The 21,161-nt window shown below is 44.5% G+C and overlaps 1 protein-coding gene across 1 annotated transcript in view; it reads right to left on the reverse strand.

Moving 5' to 3' along the window:
* Window positions 1-2,444: 2,444 nt before the first annotated feature.
* Window positions 2,445-21,161, reverse strand: part of VAPB (VAMP associated protein B and C) — a 62,143-nt gene continuing 43,426 nt past the window's right edge. Inside the window, exons 3-6 of the mRNA XM_070419703.1 lie at window positions 11,900-12,003; window positions 8,663-8,743; window positions 6,396-6,572; window positions 2,445-3,898 (exon numbers count right to left, since the gene is read on the reverse strand). Coding sequence (XP_070275804.1) covers window positions 3,740-3,898; window positions 6,396-6,572; window positions 8,663-8,743; window positions 11,900-12,003 — 521 coding nt within the window. The 3' untranslated portion in view covers window positions 2,445-3,739. The remainder of the gene's footprint in view (window positions 3,899-6,395; window positions 6,573-8,662; window positions 8,744-11,899; window positions 12,004-21,161) is intronic.

Genomic DNA, 21,161 nt, shown 5'->3' on the forward strand with positions numbered 1-21,161 from the left:
ATTCCATAGTTTTACTGCGCCTTCTCTAGCCAGATGGGCTCAAAGGAAAGGGGGAGGGGAGGCTGCTCTGGGATCCAAGGCCATTGCCAACTCAGTCTCAGAGGTCAAGGTCATTCCAGTGTTCAGGTGACTTTGCAGCCCATGTCCCATTTTTCTCCTTACGTTTCTCTTGTAAACCGAGAATTTCACAAACACACCAGAAAAAAAACACACACCCAAAAAAAAACTTTGTAAATGGGCCAGTTCTCTAGCAAAGGAACCAAAAATGACAAATGGTATTACATTTTGGCATAGATTCAGAGTTTGCAAATATAGAGATTTGTGTGTGCAAACAATATAGGCACCATTGGAAAAATGGGAAGCTACTTACATATGGTACATGTCTCACACACACACACACACACGGCTTGTTTTCAAATTAATTTAAAAGGCTATTTAGCTCTGAGCTATCACTGCCTTCAGTTCTGTCTGACTCGCCACCGTCAGCACTGGTATCTTTCGATAGCAATTCTGTTCCTAAAATTTGTTTGAAAGTGTTTAGGTTTACACGGATCACTGGAGGTTCTTCATTTTCCCCCTTTTGTGTTATGCAGGTATAAGCTAGGTATAAACCATCTCTCTAGGCATAAACTGTCCACTGGTAAAAATCAATTTTGATTTTATCAGTATTTATTACTGCTGGTGCCAGCAGTTTAGAAAGACTAATGAGGGAAAACATGCAAACTAGGAGAGAAAAAATTAAAGCCAGGTCCTCACACCTACAAATTTTAGTCTGCTCTCCTCAAGAGGTATTTTTGTATCGTGCCAAGGGAGCTTAAATTATCCATTTAAAAATGCGATCAATAAAAATTTATGGCACTCTGTTATTGCTTACATCTCAGTACTTGCGAACTGCATGGTGGGTATTTCTAAAACAAGGGCACCAGGCTCTGAGGTGCTACGGAACCAGTGGCCAACCCGCCTGCAGTGCCCAGCTCCGTTCCTGGCCAGCACCCCAACCAACGTCAGCCTCGTTCTGTGACCGTTTATTTCGATTTTCTGACTCCCACCCTCGCCGGATAGAACAGAACATGTGATAGGACCGTGCACATCCACATCTCTGCCTTATTCTCGGTTTTCCCTTTCCAGAAAAGGCCCCCGAAATGTGCGTGTTTCTCCAGGGCCAAGCTCTTGAGTGTTACGGCTCTTAAAGTGGCCCCTGAACCTTAGCAGAGCTGGCTCCCTCACACATTCTCTTGTGACACATTCTTCACTGACCAGGACAATTCAGAGAACAGCCAATCTCCCTGCCACTACCCTCACTGCGGAATTCCCTTCTCCCACTCAGCCAAAAAGTCCCACAAAGTAACGTGTTCCCCAAGTTCGAACCTCTAAGAGGGAGATTTTACAGGATGTTAAATTAGAAAAAAGAGACAACTCTGGATTTAAAATTTTGATTTTTAGCTACAAAATGCCCATACTCTTAAGAAGCTGAATACCTGCTTCCAAATGTCCACGAAACGCTGTCACGTTCAAAGACCCAAAACAGAGGCTTCCCAGGCACTCTAAGAACTTAGTCACCCTCGGGAGGTACCAGCAAACTGCAGCCTCAAAGGCCAAATCCAACAAACTGCTTTTGTGAATAAAGCTTTATTGGAACACACAGCCATGTCCTTTAAGAGCAAGTGTGCAGCCCCTGCTCCAGAGCCACAGGACATTTGCAGCCTTCCTAACCACTCCAATTCCCTCCAAGGTACGGCACGGGAGGCAAAAGGACTAGTCCGCTGTGGGCCCACACCTGACACATTTCAGTCCACATGCCTCGCAGCTCACTCCCAGGACCCACATGGGAAAACTATGGAGACTCATTTACAATGGGCAGCCTTCCATGGCTGCCTGCTCAGTGCAACTGGTGCGACAGGTGCAGGACATACTCAGGACGCAGAGTGACCTTATTGTGAAGACAGCAAGTTACTGACTAACCAGACTCCCGCTTTCCAGGCTAGGTCCTGACCAGATCACCAGAGCCAGAACCTCGGGCCATGCTGCCCAGCCAGACTCGGGGGAAGAGGACTCGGGGTATATGGCTTCTAAGAACTGTCTTCCTGTTGATGAATCTGTCTTTTATACCCACTCACACACTAGAGCCATCTCAGTGCACCTCCCTCTAGTCTCTTCTGCAGGGCTCCTCGACCCAGAGGGAAGGTTTCTTTGCCCTGAGAGGCAGGCAAAGCAATGGAAGGGCAAGGGAGACCGGGGCTTACGATGTTCAGCAATTTTATTTTTATATTTGCAGTTGAAGTCAACACCCCAAATGTGTGTGTGTGTGTGTGTGTAATTAAACATATATTTTCTCATGGGTATGGTACATTTTAAAATCAACCTTCCAACGACAAAATAATAATGATTATGATAAAAATAATAATTCCTCGCATATAGCAAATGTGACAAAATGACAAAAGAACTCTGGATTTTGGGGATTTATTTTACTTTTTTTCTTTTTAAGATGCTACATAGTCAAACAGAATTGGGTTGGTCTTTTACGGCATAAAATGATTCCACAGTCAAACTCTCAGTTACCACGTGCCAGATGGACTACCTGCAGAGCCCCTCACGCAACCCTCCCTGCCCCGGCGGCCGACTCCCTCGCCTAACCCTCTGCTGCCTAACTCACTGCCCGATCCGCAGCTGGACCTGTAAGGTCGGATCAGGACCAGGCTTGGGGTTCCTGTGCTGGAAGTGAGTGCTGGCTGAGGGGTGGGCAGTGAGAGAACAATATAAAAGATCGGCTGCTCTTCTCCATTAAAAAGGGTACAATCAAGTTTACTGTTGCTACTACAAATTTTCCTCCCTCTGATAGTTGTTAATTTTTTACACAGAAAAATACTTCCTGGCTGCTGTTCTCCAACATTCAAATGAACCACACGTCTGTATATGTGTATGCAGAGTCCACAGCCCTCTGGCCATAATGCCAGCTTCAACTGCGGCATTATGTAGCACAGGTGATTTTTAGGCCACAGCATTAACTATAATCTTGTGACAAGAAAACATGAGATGAAATACATTAGATAAGTTAAATATGCATTAAACATCTCCGAATACAGTTCAATCACATGACGTGAACCAACAGGAATTTAGCTTGGTCCCTTTAAGAGAACAAAGCACTGGCTTTTCCTTCCAAAGTATGGGCCAGTCGGTGCCCATGCCCACCCATGTCCAGCACCCTGCCCATGCCGCCACAGCACAATTCTCCTCGGCGGCTGACTCTGCTCATCAGTCCCAAGGAACTGATGGCCCGGGCATCACACGGACAAGAAGCCTGGGAGCGAGCGAGCAGCGTGGGCTGACTGTGGAGGGATGGTATTCCCACCACGCTGGGCTCTGGCTCCCAGGCCGGCACCCAGGCAAGGAAGAGAGTCGTGTTTTCAGAGAGGTAACCAGCGACATGGACCAAGGCTACGGATGTTTAAAATGACATTTACAACATGCCATTACCATTTAATCATGGCTTCCCTTATCATTAACAAAGATCATTCTTTTCCCCATCATGTATTATGCATTTGTATCTTTCTAAAAGATTGTTACATTGTGTTACATTTGTGTATGGGTGCACTCGCAGGCGCAGGAAGGGGTAATTTAAAAGGCAAGACCTGTGAGATGTCATCATACATAATTTCTTTTTATACATGGTTATGGTAAATTTAAATCCCATGATATGGCGGATCCATCAATCCAATCGACCCCCCTCCACATGCTGCCTCTACAAGGCGATCTTCCCTATGATGACACCGACGATGAAGAACAGGACTACCAGCGCGAGCAGCCGGGTGCTGAGGCCCTCCTCCTTCCCTGCCGTGGCCAATGAAGGAATGGGGCTGTTGCTCTGCGCCGTCTTCCTCATCCGAAGTCCATCTTCTTCCTGAGGGAGCAAATGCACGTTTCAGACAATCCACACACCAGAAGCAGAGTCAGCTGTACAGCTTAGCAGGGGGCTTTCATACCCACACTCAGACCCCATGATGTGGTCCAACTTCCTCATTTTGAAGCCTAGGAGGGGGCTGATTTGAGGACACTAAAAAATATCAGAAGCCCCTCTTTTCTTCCATCCATCCTACACATTTTTGCACCACAAATCCAAGCAGGGCATACCTTGGTTCCCCATGATTTATAGAAAAAAGTTCTTAAGATGGTCTAATCTGGACATACCCACTTTTTTGGCCATGTCTCCCAGCTGCTCTTCTTCACCTACATCCAGCCCCAACCCCTCTGTCCTTCCTTCCTCTATTGAACAAGCTTACCTAATGAAGTCATCAGTTTTTGAAATAATAGGTACCTCTCAAGACAGGAATATAAAAATCACAAGAAACTTGGAAGTAGGGGACCTGGAAGTTTTCCAATGCAGAGCTGTGTACAGGTATCTGATGAGTTACATGTAGACTGCTGGATTCTCATTATTCAAATAACATGAATTTGGAATATTAAAATGTGACTCAACTTGATACATGCATCTCAAATATTTTCTACTTGGTGCATGGATTTTCCATTGAAGAGGCAACATTGCTTTTCCTATATATAAAGGTACCTGGCTACATTCCTCCACCAACAGGTGTGCAAGGAAATGGCCCTTCTTCCTCCTTCCCTGTCCCAGGCCAGCCCTACATCCCTACACAGGACACACACCAAAGCCTTCCTATCTGCCACACAGCCATACTCTGCAGCTAGAACTCTGGCAAATGACCCATCTGCTCATCCCAGGACTCACAAATCAGCTGCACTTTCCCTTCTTCTTTTCCTTCTATTCCTTCACATCCACCTAGTGCCTATCAGGTCCTGAAGACAAGCAGCAGCCAGCCCACCAAGCCGACTCTCCGTGTACCTGTGGAACTGCTTGTCACTTTATGTCAAAGTTTGTGCCTATGTCTCTCTGTTCTCAGGTAACTTCTCAAGGGCAGGACTGCTCTCATTTGTACCCACAGTGCTGGGTGCACGGTAGGGCCAGAAATTTGTTGGCCAAATAAAAGAATGAAAAAACACAAAACAAGAAATCAGTGTCTGGCAGGATAAAGAATCTTCTAATGTCAAGATTGGCCTGATAATATTTTAAAGATATTCTGCTCATGGGACATAGCCAATATCGATGCACAGTGTGATAAATGACCAGTGTTATTCGATTAACTTAAAAAAAATGGGCACAGCAAAATACAGCGTTTATTTTATTGGGTTTATATAGAAGCTATTTCTACCTATTTATCACTTTAAATGGCACAGAACTCTGTTTCTAAAGAGAAATATACTCAAGAAGAAGCTTTAGGCGTATCTTAGATTTTTAGCCAAAGAGTAAAAAGTCAGCTTCCTAATTTATTCCACGGCATGAGGCCAATGAAGACTTCTTCAGGAAAAGAAGACAGTGCCGCTTCCCAGGCACTGACAGTTTTAGACCGACCACACTGTCAGAATAAAAGAGAAGAGTCGGCGGAAATGAATTTGTTACGAGAACCGAGTGCTGTGGTAGTTAGAGAGCGAAAACCTATTACATGCTTGGGTGGCACGACCAAGATGAAGGGAATAGGTCAGCCTCAAAATTTAAGCTGCAACAAAAGTTCCTCTGATCAAATGATCAGAAGTGTTTTCTTCACTACTGTGTCTAGAACAGACACACTTTTAAAGCAGGAAGGGGCTGCAGAGGTATTTTGGGAAAGAGGTCCAGGAGATGCTGTGATTAACACACACTAGACTCAGAGCTAGTTCAAGTCTGACTAGTTGTTTCCACACCACCACAGGCCTCCGAGGCGAGAGCAGTGCCCCGCCTCCTTCCTCTACCACCCAGTGTAGCCTGACCCTCCAGCACCACTGCCAGCCATCTTGCCCATGGCTGGACACGGGTCTCTCCTTCCACAATCTCCACCTACTCTGACAACTCCAACCTCATCGCCATGCTCATAGTGTAACAAGGGCTTTATGTTCAGATTCATTTAGAATCTTCAAAAGTCAGAATTATGCCTGCGTTAAAATGGAGGTCAATATCTACTCTCTTCAAAAAGAGATTCTCCTCCAGTGGGGATGAAATGGGATTTGAAAATGTAAATTCCACATAACCACTGCTGCTTTATTTTTTATGTCTAATATTCATTTTACACTAATGGAAGGTGAGAGAGGTTTTGTTTTTTGTTTGTTTGTTTGTTTGTTTGTTTTTAACACCAGGGGACAAGAGTTTAAATAGACACAGGTTCTTGATGGGGGGAGGGGAAGTTCAAGGCCTTTTTGAGAATCTGATGAAAGCTATGGAATTTCTCCCTGGGAGAAAAGTGTGCAAATACAAACAAGCCTACATATTCAGGGGTTCATCAACTTCCCTCCCCAAGATCCTAGGGAAGAAGCCCCCTTTCTCAGATTATCAGAAAAGGAAATGCTGTTACCTTGAACTGTCTGTTCTCTTCCCGCAGCCTCTGGACTTCACCTTGCAGCCTCTTACATTCTTCCATCACTTTCTTAACTTCAGTATCATCCAAAGAAGAGCTCAGAGATTTAGACACCGTTGATGTTTCTGTCTTTGATGCAGTTGTGGATATAATTTTATTTATTTCTACATCATGCTGTTCAGAAATAAATGAAAGCCCAAGTGTCACCAACTATGTAATAAAGGACTTTTTTATGCAAAGTAAAGTAGCTCTCAGCAACACCACATGGCAGCCTTTTATCCACACTGCAAGATGTCACGTTTATTTAAAAATGGATCACTTCATCTAGTATCTTAATATTAATAATCTAAAGCATCTGGGCCCCAGAAATTATTGAGAAGGGCAAATAACAAAGTCCAGCCGAGACTAATGCTTCAGAGGAGGAGGAAAAGTCTGTATGTACTGTACCATCAGACTCCCACCATGCAAAAATTAGCATGCGGTAATTGTACAAGCGCAGGAACTCTTATCCACAAATTACTGTCACCGTGAAGATCTGAACATCCTAGGACTGGACACAGAGGGCATTTAGTTCATAAACTTAGAGCTTGGAAGCTGGGATGAAGGTGGAATGAGTGCAGTGTCTGCAATATTTCAATCTGGGAAAGCTACATGTGCCCCCCTCCCCATTTCCATGTGTTATGACATCATCTTGAGACTGACTAGGGATGTGTCAGTGGTGGTGGTGGGGTGGGGGGGTGCTTGGGGGAGGACGGGAGGGGGAGCGGATGGCGTAGAGCAGGGGTCCTCAAACTACGGCCCGCGGGCCACATGCAAATATAAATATTGTATTTGTTCCTGTTTTGTTTTTTTTACTTCAAAATAAGATATGTGCAGTGTGCATAGGAATTTGTTCAGTTTTTTTTTTTAAACTATAGTCCGGCCCTCCAACGGTCTGAGGGACAGTGAACTAGCCCCCTGTTTGAAAAGTTTGAGGACCCCTGGCGTAGAGGCTTAGGTGTACTGAGGAGAGCTGTCCTGGGTGGTGGGGTTCCAAGTAGTAATCTAGAACTACTCATCTAGCTCTACTGACCTATCTAGCTCCAACCTTTATTTTCCAGATGAGAAGAGTGAGGCCCTATAAGGCAAGGCCCCAATCTACAGAGCTAATGTATCACAGAGCTAGAGCTAGGGCCAGAATACAGGTCTCATAACTTCCAAAACTGACCTTCCCAGGACATAATGTGCAATTCAAAGAAACAGAGTAATGGTCATGTCAGTGACTGTGCAGAAAGAACATACTAAGTAGTTCTGGCACAGATCCAGAGTATTCCTGGGGGTCATTATGGTAATGTTCTCAGAAGGTCTCAGCTATTAACAACCAGGGTAGCTAATACTCTGCCTATGCTTCAAATTGTGTTTTTAATACAATTTAAGTTTTTCTGACTAGGTTGAAGGGTTTCCATATTAGCATTTCAGTCTTCTGCCTTCAACTGGAATCAAGTAAGGGCCATGCCAGGCCAATCCCTCAGTTTTACACAAAGAGAAAAGTGAGCGGAAGCCTGAGAGAAGCCGTTCCTTGGATTCACCCCTCAGACAGCACAGGGATTCTCAATGGTGGTGGTGGCGGGCGGGGGGCGGCGGGGGGGGGAGGGGGGGCGCGCACATTTGGCAATGTCAGGAGATATTTTCGGTTGTCACAACTAGGTGGAGTTACCAGTATTTAGTGGACCAAAGTCAGGCATTCTACAAGGCCCATAGCAGAGTATGGGGCCCACATGTTAGTCTGAAGTGGAGACTCCTCCTCTAAAAGCAATTTTGACAGCAGCAGGAAGTGGGGTTACAGGATAGAGAGGTGGTGCTGAGGGAAACAGCAGACTGGAGAACCTTTAGGTTCTTTGTGAAACAACAGACCCTATATGCTTAACACCTGTCTGTCAAGCACCATGATAAATGGCAAATTATTCCCTGTTTTAGTCTTACCCCATGTAAGAGCGACCTATAACTCTGTTAAGTCAAAGATGCTCTTTGGGATTTATAACATTTCCACAGCCAACAGGTTGTACTTTGCAAGGGCAAAAATTATTCCAATTCATTGTCTCTCTGCAAGTCTTTCAAAGGCTGATTTTGTGGGGGCCCACTTATTTGTCGACTTAAGATTTTTTTTTTATGCATGAGAAAGAGGAAAATAATTTGCCAACTTAAATCTTGGTTTTGCAGGAGATGGTATGCAAATAAGTATCAGCTTGCAACATTCAATTATTGTTAACTATAAATATACTTACTGGTTTATCATTTTCTGCTGGCAATTCAAACACACATCTAAGTTTTGAATCCATAAGGTCTTCCGGTTTTGCCTCCTTCCACTAAAACAATTTAAATTTAATAATCAGGATATTATAAAGCTGCGGGAAGAATAATTTTCTTCCTATAACTGACAATTTCAGAAAAATACTCTTAATGAGAAAGCCCTGATATATATCAAATAAAGAAATTAAGACTGCTGAGATTTCAATATTTTCAACATGACAAGATTAAATATAATAGCTTTCCTGAATATTTATTACACTTCGCAAATCCCAGTCTTGCTGCCTAACTCCTCAAAGTCAACCAATGCCCCCCTGTTGCTAGTCTGTGGGAAACACTTAGAAGAGAGAGGACGATGGCTGATGGTTGGATGGCCAGGGCTAACCTTGACCCTTAAGAAAATAAACCTCCTTTACAGGGTGCATCCCTTAGACAGAGTAAGCACTTCCTATCTGGGTGTGGTTCGGGACCCATGCTGCCAACTACCAACAGGGCACATTAGCCAGCAAGCCTTCTCAGCTGCTCTCCTCCTCCGTCTGTTGGTGCAGGCGGCTTCCTGGCTAACCCCTGTTCTGGGACGCTGCATTCCTGGTTTACTCTTCCTCCTTTTGGAAGTGGAAGATGGGATTCTGAGAACTGTAGCCCAGTGCATCAGGAGGGTTACAATACAGAGAAGGAACAAACTCCCCCAGCCCTGCCCCAGGACCAAGAGGCAAGGGCAGCTGGAGCAACACAGGTACTAAGAACCAAGAATGAAGACAACAGGGTGTGACTGCCAATAAACCCTGGCAGTTTCTCTGTGGTACAGCATGCCGTTCACAGGACACTGAGGAGCATTTCACTCATGGGAAATCCACAGAAAGTCAGTGAAGATGCAACATCAATGTTCTGAGTCTGCTTCTGTGCAAACATGCACACGTCAGAGCATTGGGGAGGACTATCATTGGATGCTAAGGCCTCTGGGAGGAGGAATGCTGCTGAGTCCAAGCACCAGTTTACTCAGCGTATCACTGATTCCCTGTTATTAACCACAAGGGGCAAATGTGCTTTGACCCTGGAGAGAGTTGGCCATCATCATTGCAACCAAGTAATCAAACTTAGTGTCACCAACAGAGGGACAATCAACATTAAATGCCTTCTGAAATGATATATACATGACATCACCTATGGAATATTCTTGCCACAAAACATCTGACCTGAATTTAATCATGAGGAAACAACTGGACTGGACAAATCCAGAATGTGGGACATTCTACAAGTGAACTGGCCTAGACTCTAAAAAATTCAGTCATAAAAAACTAAAAAGGTCCAGGCTACTCTATCAGACTAGAACTAAAGGCCTCTGGGTAACTGAAAAACACTGTAATGTGTGTTTCTCCGTTAGACAATACGATCCATGTTGACTCCTGGGCTGTGGTAACAGTATGTGGCTATACAGGAGACTGGCCTTATTCTGAAGCATTTAGGGGTGAAGTCTGCATCTTACCCTCAAGTGGTTCAGTAGAAAAGAAAGCTTATGACAGAAATCGAGCAGATGTGGCAAATGTTAAATGGTGACTCTAGGTAAAGGTAATATGAGTGGTTATTGTAGCATTTTTTCAACTTTCTGTATATCAAAATAAAAAGATATTTTAAAATAAAATAAAAAAGCTCAAGGCTTCATTCATTAACAGTGGTTAGGTCAGGTATAACAAATTTCAGGTAACTTTTCATTTTTGTATTTCCAAAAATTCTACAATGTACATTTCATAGAAACATCTTTAAAACTGGTACAAAAATTACCATATGAGGAAGTGAGATTCACCTTGACTACGAGAGTGCCAGACCTGTGACGGCAGATGAAACAGAGCCAGGCACTGCCAGGTGCTCTACACAGAGCACGTTTCATCCCACGACAACCCATCAACCAGGTCCTTAACCCCATGTTACAGGTGACCAAACCCTCAAGTGAGTTAATGAAATCGCCCAAGGCCACAGTGTTAGTAAAAGGCAGACCTCAGCTCCACACCCAAGCCCATGCTCTCTTTAGTAAGCCATGCAACAAAAGCCAAATAGAACATATTCTCAGATATCCCTTATTTTGTATTTGCCATACATTTCCTTGATTACACAAATTAACATGAAATGACACATCCTGATCTAGGAAATAAAAGGGAAAGTAGCCTCAATAATTGTTCTTATGCAAAGGAAGATGGCTCATTATCACTGATCTCTCTTAAACCCCCAAATAGTGGCTTCTCCATTTACAGCCCCAAAGTTAAACACATGAAGATGGTCGGTTTACTTTTCCAAGACGAGTAGAAAAGGCTGTGTGGTGATTCTGAGACACAAAGGTGAGCTGTGCATAAAACAGCCTTCAGTATCAAACTCTGAGAGAGAAAACTACAGGACGGTGTGAGTCACAGCTAACCAAACTTGCAGACATTTCTTGGATGACTGCAGTCTCTTAGTTTGGGTTGGCAGGCTGGAGTGAGGCAATCTGCCTTTCTTTCCCACTCTGTGAGGACCAGACACCTGTCCTGGTCGGTGCGATGGATGGCGAAGCTGCTCTGTATATTGCGACTCACACTCACAGCACCAGAAGGCCTCCTCATTTATTTGAGTAACAAGCTTACTTTGGAATTTCCATTACACTCTTTTTCCAGCAAAATCAATAATATAGTATCATTTATTTTATGAAAATGAAGTCATCTTATTTTTACCAAATTAGTTAAACATGCATTTAAGCAGAAAAAAATGAAAGAACCTAAAGGAAAAAAAAAAAAATCATGCTTACCAGAACCAAGGGGGGGGGGGCGGGGGGGGTTCTTAAGTGTGGAGGACATTTAGTATTCACCTCGCTCACATCCCCCTGAGTTCTGGGGGGTGTAGGGGGTGGAGGGGGGAGACATGGTAATGAGCGGGTGCCCTTTTCTGTAGGGCACATGATGGGAGGAAAGGGAGAGAACCCACAAACCATTCAAGATACAATCCATCAGAACAAGGAATTGCTGAGGCAAACTGAGATACAAAAGTCAAAGAACAGTATTCTAGAGAGTTACATAAAATGTAAAAAATCAAAGCTTTTAGGAAAACCATAAAGGCAGCCAGAGTAAAAACCTCCCTGGAAACAACATTCCCCTTTAAAACAATTCTAACACACTGTGAACTGCATGCACCCACAATTCTGTCCCTAATCATTGAATACTAAAAAGTAAGAAGCATTCAGTACTTACTACTGCTTCCATATCAGAAGTGTCAGTTGGCGCAAACATAGACTGAACCATAAACTTGTGTTTACTTTTCTCATTGGGGTCATAATCGAAAGGCTGTAACATCACTGAGAAAGAAAATATTTCATTAGGAGGGTCAGAACTTGGTTACCAGCAGCCATTTGTTAATACTTGTATTTTGGTTGTAAAGCAATTTACCCGGATTCTCTCACTGAGCCTCATGATGCCCCAGGTGAAGTGAGCAGGGCAAGATGACCAACATCTTCTCCACTTTTCAGGTCTCAAACCTGAGGTCCAAACAAGTTAGGTGACTTGCCCGAGGTTGAACAGCAGGGTGTGGCAGAGCTGGGACCCAGGTCTTCTGAATCCTGGTCCACTGATTGCACACCTGACAATATGTCTCCTACAGCCCTCACAGAACAGGTAAAGCAGGTAAAAACAGCACATGCTTGTTTGCTCAAGAAAACACCCAAATAATCTCTTTAGGAACTAATATAGAATAATCCAAGACATGTAAGGAATTGCTTTTGCTTTTCTTTATCCTATTTCCCATAGCAAGGTAATCAAGGTAATGTTTGAAATATAGTTTCGCCAATAAAATGTTGTAAATTTTTCACAAACAGCACACTCACGGCATGGATATGCCCCTTTTCTCCAAAGGGCCTAGAGGAATCTCACATAACAGTTCCCTTGGAGGGTCACACTCACCGACCGAACCGAGGTGCCCGCTGCTCTGACTGGCTTCCTTAGGACCTATCCCTGTTAAATGACGGCTGCTCTAAAATATGGTGGTTGCTACCAGGCTTTGGCTACACCACACATCTAGTTATGTCTCTGAAACAAAACATTGTCACATGTGGGGAAAGCCTACTGTGGTCCTGACAGTAGTAAGACCTAACATGACGGAGCATTTCCCATAGTCAGAAACCAGGCTTGGACTTTCGGCTTATTATTATCCATGTAATCCTTAAGGGCAGGTACTGTTGTGGAGGTTATTTTGACACCTATTTTCAGAGGACAAAACGGAAGCACAGAAAGGTCACACATGGAGAAGTGAGCACTCAAATGCAGGTGGTCTGCCTTCAGAGCCAACGTCACGGCCACCAGGAGGGACTGGCTCCTTGTCCTCTGACAGGGCAGGCTCTGTCCTCCTCCACCTGCAGGCTTCCACCTTTTCTCTGGGCACTCTTCAGTGTTCTCTTGCCTTGAACCCCCATCTTAGGACTTCTCAGCCCTTCCTCTAAAGCCTCACAACCAACCACACCCTGCAGCACATAAGGGGCAAGTGTCCTAAGACTGAGTTTACATATGAAGATGCTGGAGCTCAACAAAATGAACTGACTTGCTCAAGGTCACAACGTTAAGAAGACAAACAGCAAAGTGCAGCCCAGCACCCCTTCTGCCACACTGGTCACTCCAATTGAGATGGGTTCACCTGCACCCCAGGCCCATCATCACATACTTCACAGAACCACATATGATGGAGAAGAGAAATACAAAGATCCTCATCCATCTTGGGATGCAGGGGTCCTTTCTATCTTGGGGACAGAGAGTCTATGAAAACCTAACAAAACATCAATTTAAACGCTTTAGTGTACACCCAGGCAGCTCTGCTACCCCCATCACATCCGAGTGCTCTGAGCTACAGGGAACCTTGCTGGGAGACTTCTTCAGGACAAAACTTAATACATGCGCAACCCTTTTTAAAATTCGGGCTTGTATACACATGATACCGAGTCTAGCTACCAATAAAGATTAGTAAAATAAGGATGTTCAGCCTGAGTATCCAAGATCTGCACAGAGAACTAAGGTCATTTCAAACACTGGGCCACTGCACTCAGAATGTATTCTTGCAGGTGTCAGGGCATGGTTTTCTCCTGGAAAAGTCCTTGCCAGCAGCTCTGGACCAGGCACCACTGAGCTGGCAAGAGCTCTCCCAGAAAGACCTGGTACACCATAACACGCTGGGCTCGACACTGAACCCACTAGTAGGTCAAAACCACAACTTTCATGCTATGAGCTACATTCTCATAGCATGTCCCCATCTCCACCCCCAGGGCAATAAGGAAGATAATACATGATACACTAAAGACTCAATGGGATCTGTCTTAGACAGGAACTGTCAACCTCTTCTGGAGTTGGGCCACAGTCTTCAAACCACTGTCAGATTAATGTTCATTTTTTAAATTTGAAGAGAACTGGGTTTTGAGCATTTTGGGTTTCGCTTGGCTGTGACAAAATCATGTTCCAGTATTTTTCTGGATGGGAAAACCTTGTCCCACACTACACTTAGACTTCCAGCAGGTCACAGCTCTTGCAGCAAAAGCTGCCTTTTCCTTGAGATGGTTTTCCAGCTGTGAAAGGCCCCTTCTCCACTCCACCCTAGAGTTCTGAGGCTAAACCAGGATTACTGCTAAAGAGCCCAAAGCCCAGAAGACGAGAGCAACAGGAAGACTGCTAATTTTCTTAGAAGCTGGCTCTTTATTTCAAACTACACTAAGTCGTCCGCATAGAACTGATGAGTCCAAAGAACCTAAGACCTCCCTGCTTAAACAGTACAGGAAGTTCTGCTGCTCCCTGTCCATTCTGCTCCCCCTTCCTCAAGGCACTGCAAGTGAGAGAACAGCCAAGAGACCTCTGCTTGGCTAGAACCAATGTTCTAAGAAGGAAAGGAAGGGAAACTTCTCTAGAACCTGCTATGTACTAACCCCACACAGGCACATTTCATTAGTTCTACCATTTAAGGCTCACGAAAAATGGTCAAAGAAGCCCATGTCTTCATTCTCCAGATGAGGAGACAAGGGCTTAGAAAGAACATGTGGCCTCACTCGGGTCCCATGGCAGCATAAAAATGACAGAGCCAGTCAGTATTACACACACTTGGCTTTGCTTCCAGAGTCAGACTCCCACACCATAGGTTCTCAAAGTGTTATCCCACAGACCCTGAGTGACCCATTAAGTCATGATAATACCAGGATATTATGAGCCTATTCTATTGTATTGACACTCAGTGATGTTGGCACAAAAGCCCTGGGGTCAAGTTGCTGGCCCCCCGAGCAGGAACCAGATAGTGCTGGTGTCTCTGTATCAGGCACTGCAGCAAACGAGTTTCACAGAAGAATGCCCTTGACGAAGTCATGCATTAGTTTTCTCACGCCCAGACCTGACAGTACATGGCAGCTCTCGCACAGAGAACACTGCTGCTCTCTGGGAAAAGCTCCTGTGCATCCGTCTGGTTGGGGACACTGGCTCATGGACTTGAAAACGATGGTTATTCAGATCTGGGTGTATGGCAGATGTTTTCTTGAAAAGGAATGAAGTGAGTCTATCCGTTCAAGGAAAACAGCTTATAGTAGTTGTGGTCAATGATAAAATCCAGGCAAAAATTAGAATCTTGGAAAATTTATATCTGTCACCAAGAGCTTCCCAGTTTCCCAAGTACTTAAAGACTTTTCCGATGAGATCAGTGGAAATAGTAATGAATGTGATTTTTTGATGTTATATAATAAAACTAGAGGCCCACTGCACAAAATTCATGCATTCGGAGGCGGAGACGGGGGAGGGGTAGTCCCTCAGCCCAGCCTGCGCCCTCACAATCCAGGAGCCCTGGGGGATGTCCGACTGAGGGCAGTTAGACATCCATAGTGCTGCTGTCCTAAGCCGGCAGTTAGACATCCACAGCGCTGCTGTGGAGGTGGGAGAGGCTCCTGCCACTGCCACTGCCACTGCGCTCACCAGCCATGAACCCGGCTTCTGGCACACTGACCACCAGGGGGCAGCTCCTGCATTGAGCATCTTCCCCCTGGTGGTCAGTGCACGTCATAGTGACTGGTTCGTTACGCCGTTCGGTCAATTTGCATATTAGCCTTTTATTATATAGGACTAGTGGCCTCGTGCACTAAATTCGTGCACGGGGGCAGGGGGTGTCCCTCAGCCTGGCCTGCACCCTCTCCAATCTGGGACCCCCTCAGGGGATGTCCAACTGCTGGTTTAGGCCCGATCCCGCAGTCAGACATCACTCTCACAATTCAGGACTGCTGGCTCCCAGCTGCTCGCCTGCCTGCCTGCCTGATTGCCCCTAACTGCTTCTGCCTACCAGCCTGATCACCCCCTAACCGCTCCCCTGCCGGCCTGATTGACGCCTAACTGCTCCCCTGCTGGCCTGATCGCCCACAACTGCCCTCCCCTGCTGGCCTGATCGCCCACAACCGCCCTCCCTTGCCATGACCCGCCTCCTCTGCCGGGACCCGCCTCATCCACGCTGCGTGGAGCCACGGGACCCCCAGGCCTCACTGTGTGGAGCAGCCACCAGGCCCCGCCTCCACTGTGTTGCGTGGCCATCTTGTGGCAGCCATATTGTGACGACGTCGCGCGCAAGGGCCACCTAGGTTTTTATAAGTATATAGATATGCCAACATTTGGAAGACCTGTATAACTCAGCTAACATAATATTACATAATCCAACCAGAGTGCAAGAGAGACCAATGTGTTTTAGAGAAACAAAGTGGTTTCAGATTCCACACTACACTGAACTTGAAGGAAGTGTCACTTGTCAAGTTTTGGTGTAGTATCAAAGAATAATGTTCACAATTATCTGAAAAAGCTATTAAAAATACTCTTCCCTTTTCCAACTACATATTCTATCGTAAAAAGTGGTTTTTCTTCATACACATTCATCAAAATGACACATTACAAGAGACTAACTGCAAGAGCAGAGGAGAATCCAACCTGTCTTTCACTAAGCCAGACATTCAAAAGATAGGCAAAACATGTTAAATAACACCAGTCTTCTCACTACATTTTTTGATGTAATTAATTTATTAATGTGATTATAAAATGAATTAATACTTTTTAAACTTCTCAATTTAATTTACAATATGATAAATATTGATATAACCTACAAACAAAAATGTTCTTGGGTCTTCCATTTTTAAGAATATAAAGGGGTTCTGAAACTAAAAAGTTTGAGCACCATCACTCTACACCAAGCTGCCTCACAGGCTCTGCAGGAGGAAAATGGTCTGGCGGAATAGTGAAGACACTGGTAGCGGTCTAGTACCCTGTTTGGGAGAAATTGCAGTTAAAACAGAGAGCAGTTTCACACAAACCAGCCTTGAGTTCTGGTACGGATCGAGACTCGGTGGTATCGAAAGGCACGTGTCCCTTACAGGGAGGGGACAGGGTTTCCTGCACTCCTCTAACCAAACCACCTTGTTTGCTCCAACTCTGCTGAGGGTACCGTCTGAGATCCACTGCTGCCTGTGGACCTTACAGATGTTATCAGCACAACCCCAGGCTAGCACTCCCTACCTGCCAAGTCACCACAGTGTAGATCAGGAAGACCTGTGAGAAAAGGTCTAACATTTAGACCTCTGTTAAACAAGAATGTAAGCAAGGGTGTAATGGTGGTAACCAATAATCACAAGGGAGCACTGAAGACAGCCAAGGTAGCAAGTCAAATATCCCTTCTGCAAAGGCAGCCCTCGTGAAATAGGAACACGGGTGCCCAGTGCACTAGGGAGCCTGGCCAGAGTTGAAAACTTTGAACTGCAGGCGAACTTACTGGAAGCTCAGGAGGTAAAGGTGGCTATAACCCTTCCCCATGACTCTCCTTTGGCCTTGAGCAGCAAGTGGAAAAGAAGGTGTGTTCCACCAACCAGCTCTCCTTTCCTTCTGGGGTCCCAAATCAGCAAGAAAGAGTAAAGAGGTCAGGTGGCCTCTTAGACTTGGTGAAACTTCATGACTCCTGCTGTGCCTCAGTATACCCATCCTGCTCAACATGGCCTCCAACTCATGTCCAAAGTTTGTATTTCTCAGCCCCCATCATTTCATGTCACATTCAATTTGCTAGACCCTATTAGCCAGAACTTTATGAGAACATGACAGAATAAATGCTGTTAATCGTTTGTTCTTTCAGCTCCATACATGCAAATTGTGACAGAAATTATGTACTTTTACCCTGACAGGCTATAAAAGAGCCTCCCATTAACTTAATTTATTTCACTTGAATACCAGAGACACTGATGATAAAAACCCTCTTAAATGAACCATCTATCCTACTTTTAAAATGTATCTGCTGATACTACATTAAAAAGAAGCCTGTTACCAGGAGACAGCTTGGAGACCCGGTCACCACTCACTCACATTAACACTTTATGATATGATGTCCGCCGTATTACAGATCGCAACAGTGGGATCCTGTTAAGAAAGGGCCTTTGGGATCATAAAACATTGGATCAATAAGACCAGACCTTCTTCAAAGGAAAGAAATGCAGAATATATGCTACTTAATGCACAAGTACACACATACCTCAGAGAAATGATGACTTGATTAAATGCAGCATTACAGCTCCTTATGAGAACCCAAGCACGTCACAGTTCATTTTCATCTGCACCATAATGGTAACAGCTAATGAATAAAAGTCTACAGCGTGCGCTTTATTATTTTTTAATCTCAGAATCTTATCTTCAAAATGTCTCTTCTCATTTTACATGACCCATCTCAGCTCAGGCCTCTACTGACATCTGGATTCTCCCCCTCAGAGATCTTTGCAGTTTCTCTCCCAACCAGGTTACTCTAGTTATACACCCCTATAACCCCTACAAATGTTACCTTCCCCCTAAACACCCTAGTCACCACTATGATATTCCTCAGATCAAAACCTCCCATTGTGCAGGTAAAGACAATCAATTCAACTCTTCAGTCTGGTTCTCCCCAGATCTCCTGGTACGACCCAACACAGGCCCCTGCTGGTCCAACATGTGTGCATATTGTGTTGCCTCTACCCCCATACCCAAGGATTCTGTTATTACCAATCAGTTTCCTCCTATCGTTGACCCTGACTGGCATGTCCCCCTGCCCTACTCACATCTCAACAAACCACACCTTTCACAGTTTAATCCACTACTCACTCTGTAAGGAAGGGTCTCAAGCTTCAGCATGCATCAGAACCACCTGGACTGCTTGCTGGCAGGACCCCACCTCCAAAGTTTCTGATTCAACAGATCTGGAGTGGGACTGGGAACATGCATTTCTAGCAAGTTCCCAGCAGACGCTGACCCTGCTGGTCCAGGGACCACACCTGGAGAACAAAGGCCACACAGCACCTCCTGACACTGCAGCTCCTGCTGAAATGCCACCTCACAACCTCATTCCCACCGTGGGCATTATTCTGTAAGTGGACATTGTTTGATGCTCAGACTCCTAAGCTCCTTCCTACAGGTCTGCCTTTCCTACTTGGTCAGACCAAGAACAAGACTTCATGTTTTGATGTTTCTATGCTGGGTACTAATCTGCATTTTCCACTGGTTCATGGAGGTGCACCGTCTTCCGTTCAACTTTCCAAGCACTCCTCTATCTGGCTCCCTCTGGAAATCTCCTTAGGGCAACACAAAGACCTTCAATCAGCCAGCTTCTCCTCTCTCCTACTACCTGGAGCTGCTCACTATCCTACCCTCTGTCTAAGGCACGGTTTCCAGTCTCCTGGTCACCACTGTCCCTTTTTCTTTTCCCTTTCATACACCCTATATATCGAAAGACTGTTCTCTACCGAACTGCATTCATGGTATAATAATGAAGTCACTGCTGCACTGTTTTAAAGTAATCAGAGAAAAACCAGAGCTCATGATCAGCTTAAGATAACTAGTGTTACCACAATGAGGTAATATAATTCTAGCCTAAAGTGAAGCTGCTCAACATTTTGGTTACAATGTGTATCCTATCATGAGTAAATTTATTATTTCCTTTAGAATTCTCAAAATTTTGAAAACATCACTACATTCCCCTCTGCCTATCCAGGGACCCATGGATGGAACTATGAGTCTAGCAGGTAAATAATTAATTTTATCTATTCATAAATAAGTTAACACTGAATTGTCTTTGTGTCTTTCCTAGTTCAGGCTAGCCTGTCTTAGATAACCAACTTCTCATAGTATAATTTATTTGTGCAGAGATGAACACAAATGTGCCCAGTGTCACTGGAAAATGATGTGTGCCATATGCAGGCACTGGTCAGAGAACAAGGCTCACTCCTTTTTTATAAATATTTTTTAAAATGTACATCTTTCCCAAACCTCCAGCATATTTCCTGTCTCCCATAACACTGTATAGTGGACTACAACAGCCTCTCCCTGGTCACTCCTGCACTGTGAGCATGAGTGCCCATTGTGCCCTATCTTAGTAAAACCTATACACCAGGTCTCTTACAACAGTCAACTGGAATGTGAAAAACGGTCTGCCTGATGCTTAAGTAATTCCAGGCCACTCTGTCATTTCCGAACTCTCCCTACTTACTCTCTGTAGTGCTCCTTCCAGCCCCCACTGTGGCCGCTTCTCACAGCCCTTTCCATTCACTCTTGGCCTGTCAATTCTTCCTAAGAAACTTAAATATTACAGTAAACTTAAAAAAAATATTTAAAAGTACAATTAGGCTGAATTTTTGTTGGTAATTTCCTTTTTTTATAAATCTAGAATCTCATATGGGTGGAAAAGATTAAAGATACCTTTTACATATGAATGTGAGTTGTTCATATCTAAGAGTAATAAACCTGGTTCATGAAAACGATTTATAAAATGTTTCTCTTATCAGAGACTTCAATTCCAAAACAAATGAGCAAACGAACAAGAACATGGCTGTGAAGATGTCCAAACCTCACAAATGTAGCTCCCATGTATCAGCAGGAGACAGACAACGCCTGACTTCTTCCTCTGGGGCAGTGCAACTGCACTCTGGTGCTGGTCACTTACAAGCTGCAGCCAAGGTTGGCTGGTCCAGGGCAAGCCAACAGCTTCATCACACTGAGTCAGCAAACCCTTAAAAGGATTAATTACCAATTGCGATGCTACCCAATTACGTTAATTGACCAATGTTTCCATCCAAGAAGAGTTGCTGATATTCACTGTCCTTCCTCAAGATTTTACTGGAAGAACTTTATGCTTTAAATGTGATTGATATAAGTGCTGAAAAGGGCTATCTGTCAGTAATGAATACTGCTCCCGGATTCTTTGAATTATAATTTAAATGACATATTCAGACACTAGGAGATTTGTGTGTGTTTGTCTCTCATCCATTTCCAGGTCCCAGGGTACACTTAGTAAAGTGTATCTGTACCTAAATACTGGTATCTTTAATGACTCTTCCCAGTGCCCCTCCTAACACAGAGAGATTTTGCATTTCTAATTTGCTTGGTACACAGGCAACCAATGTGCATAATTGAACTGCAAATGGAAGTGTGCTTGCTACTTTAGTGAAATTAGAATTCAGTG

Source organism: Myotis yumanensis, unplaced genomic scaffold, assembly GCF_028538775.1.
Source record: "Myotis yumanensis isolate MYYU_CA2020_CCGP unplaced genomic scaffold, mMyoYum1.0.hap1 SCAF_7, whole genome shotgun sequence".
Lineage (NCBI taxonomy): Eukaryota > Metazoa > Chordata > Mammalia > Chiroptera > Vespertilionidae > Myotis > Myotis yumanensis.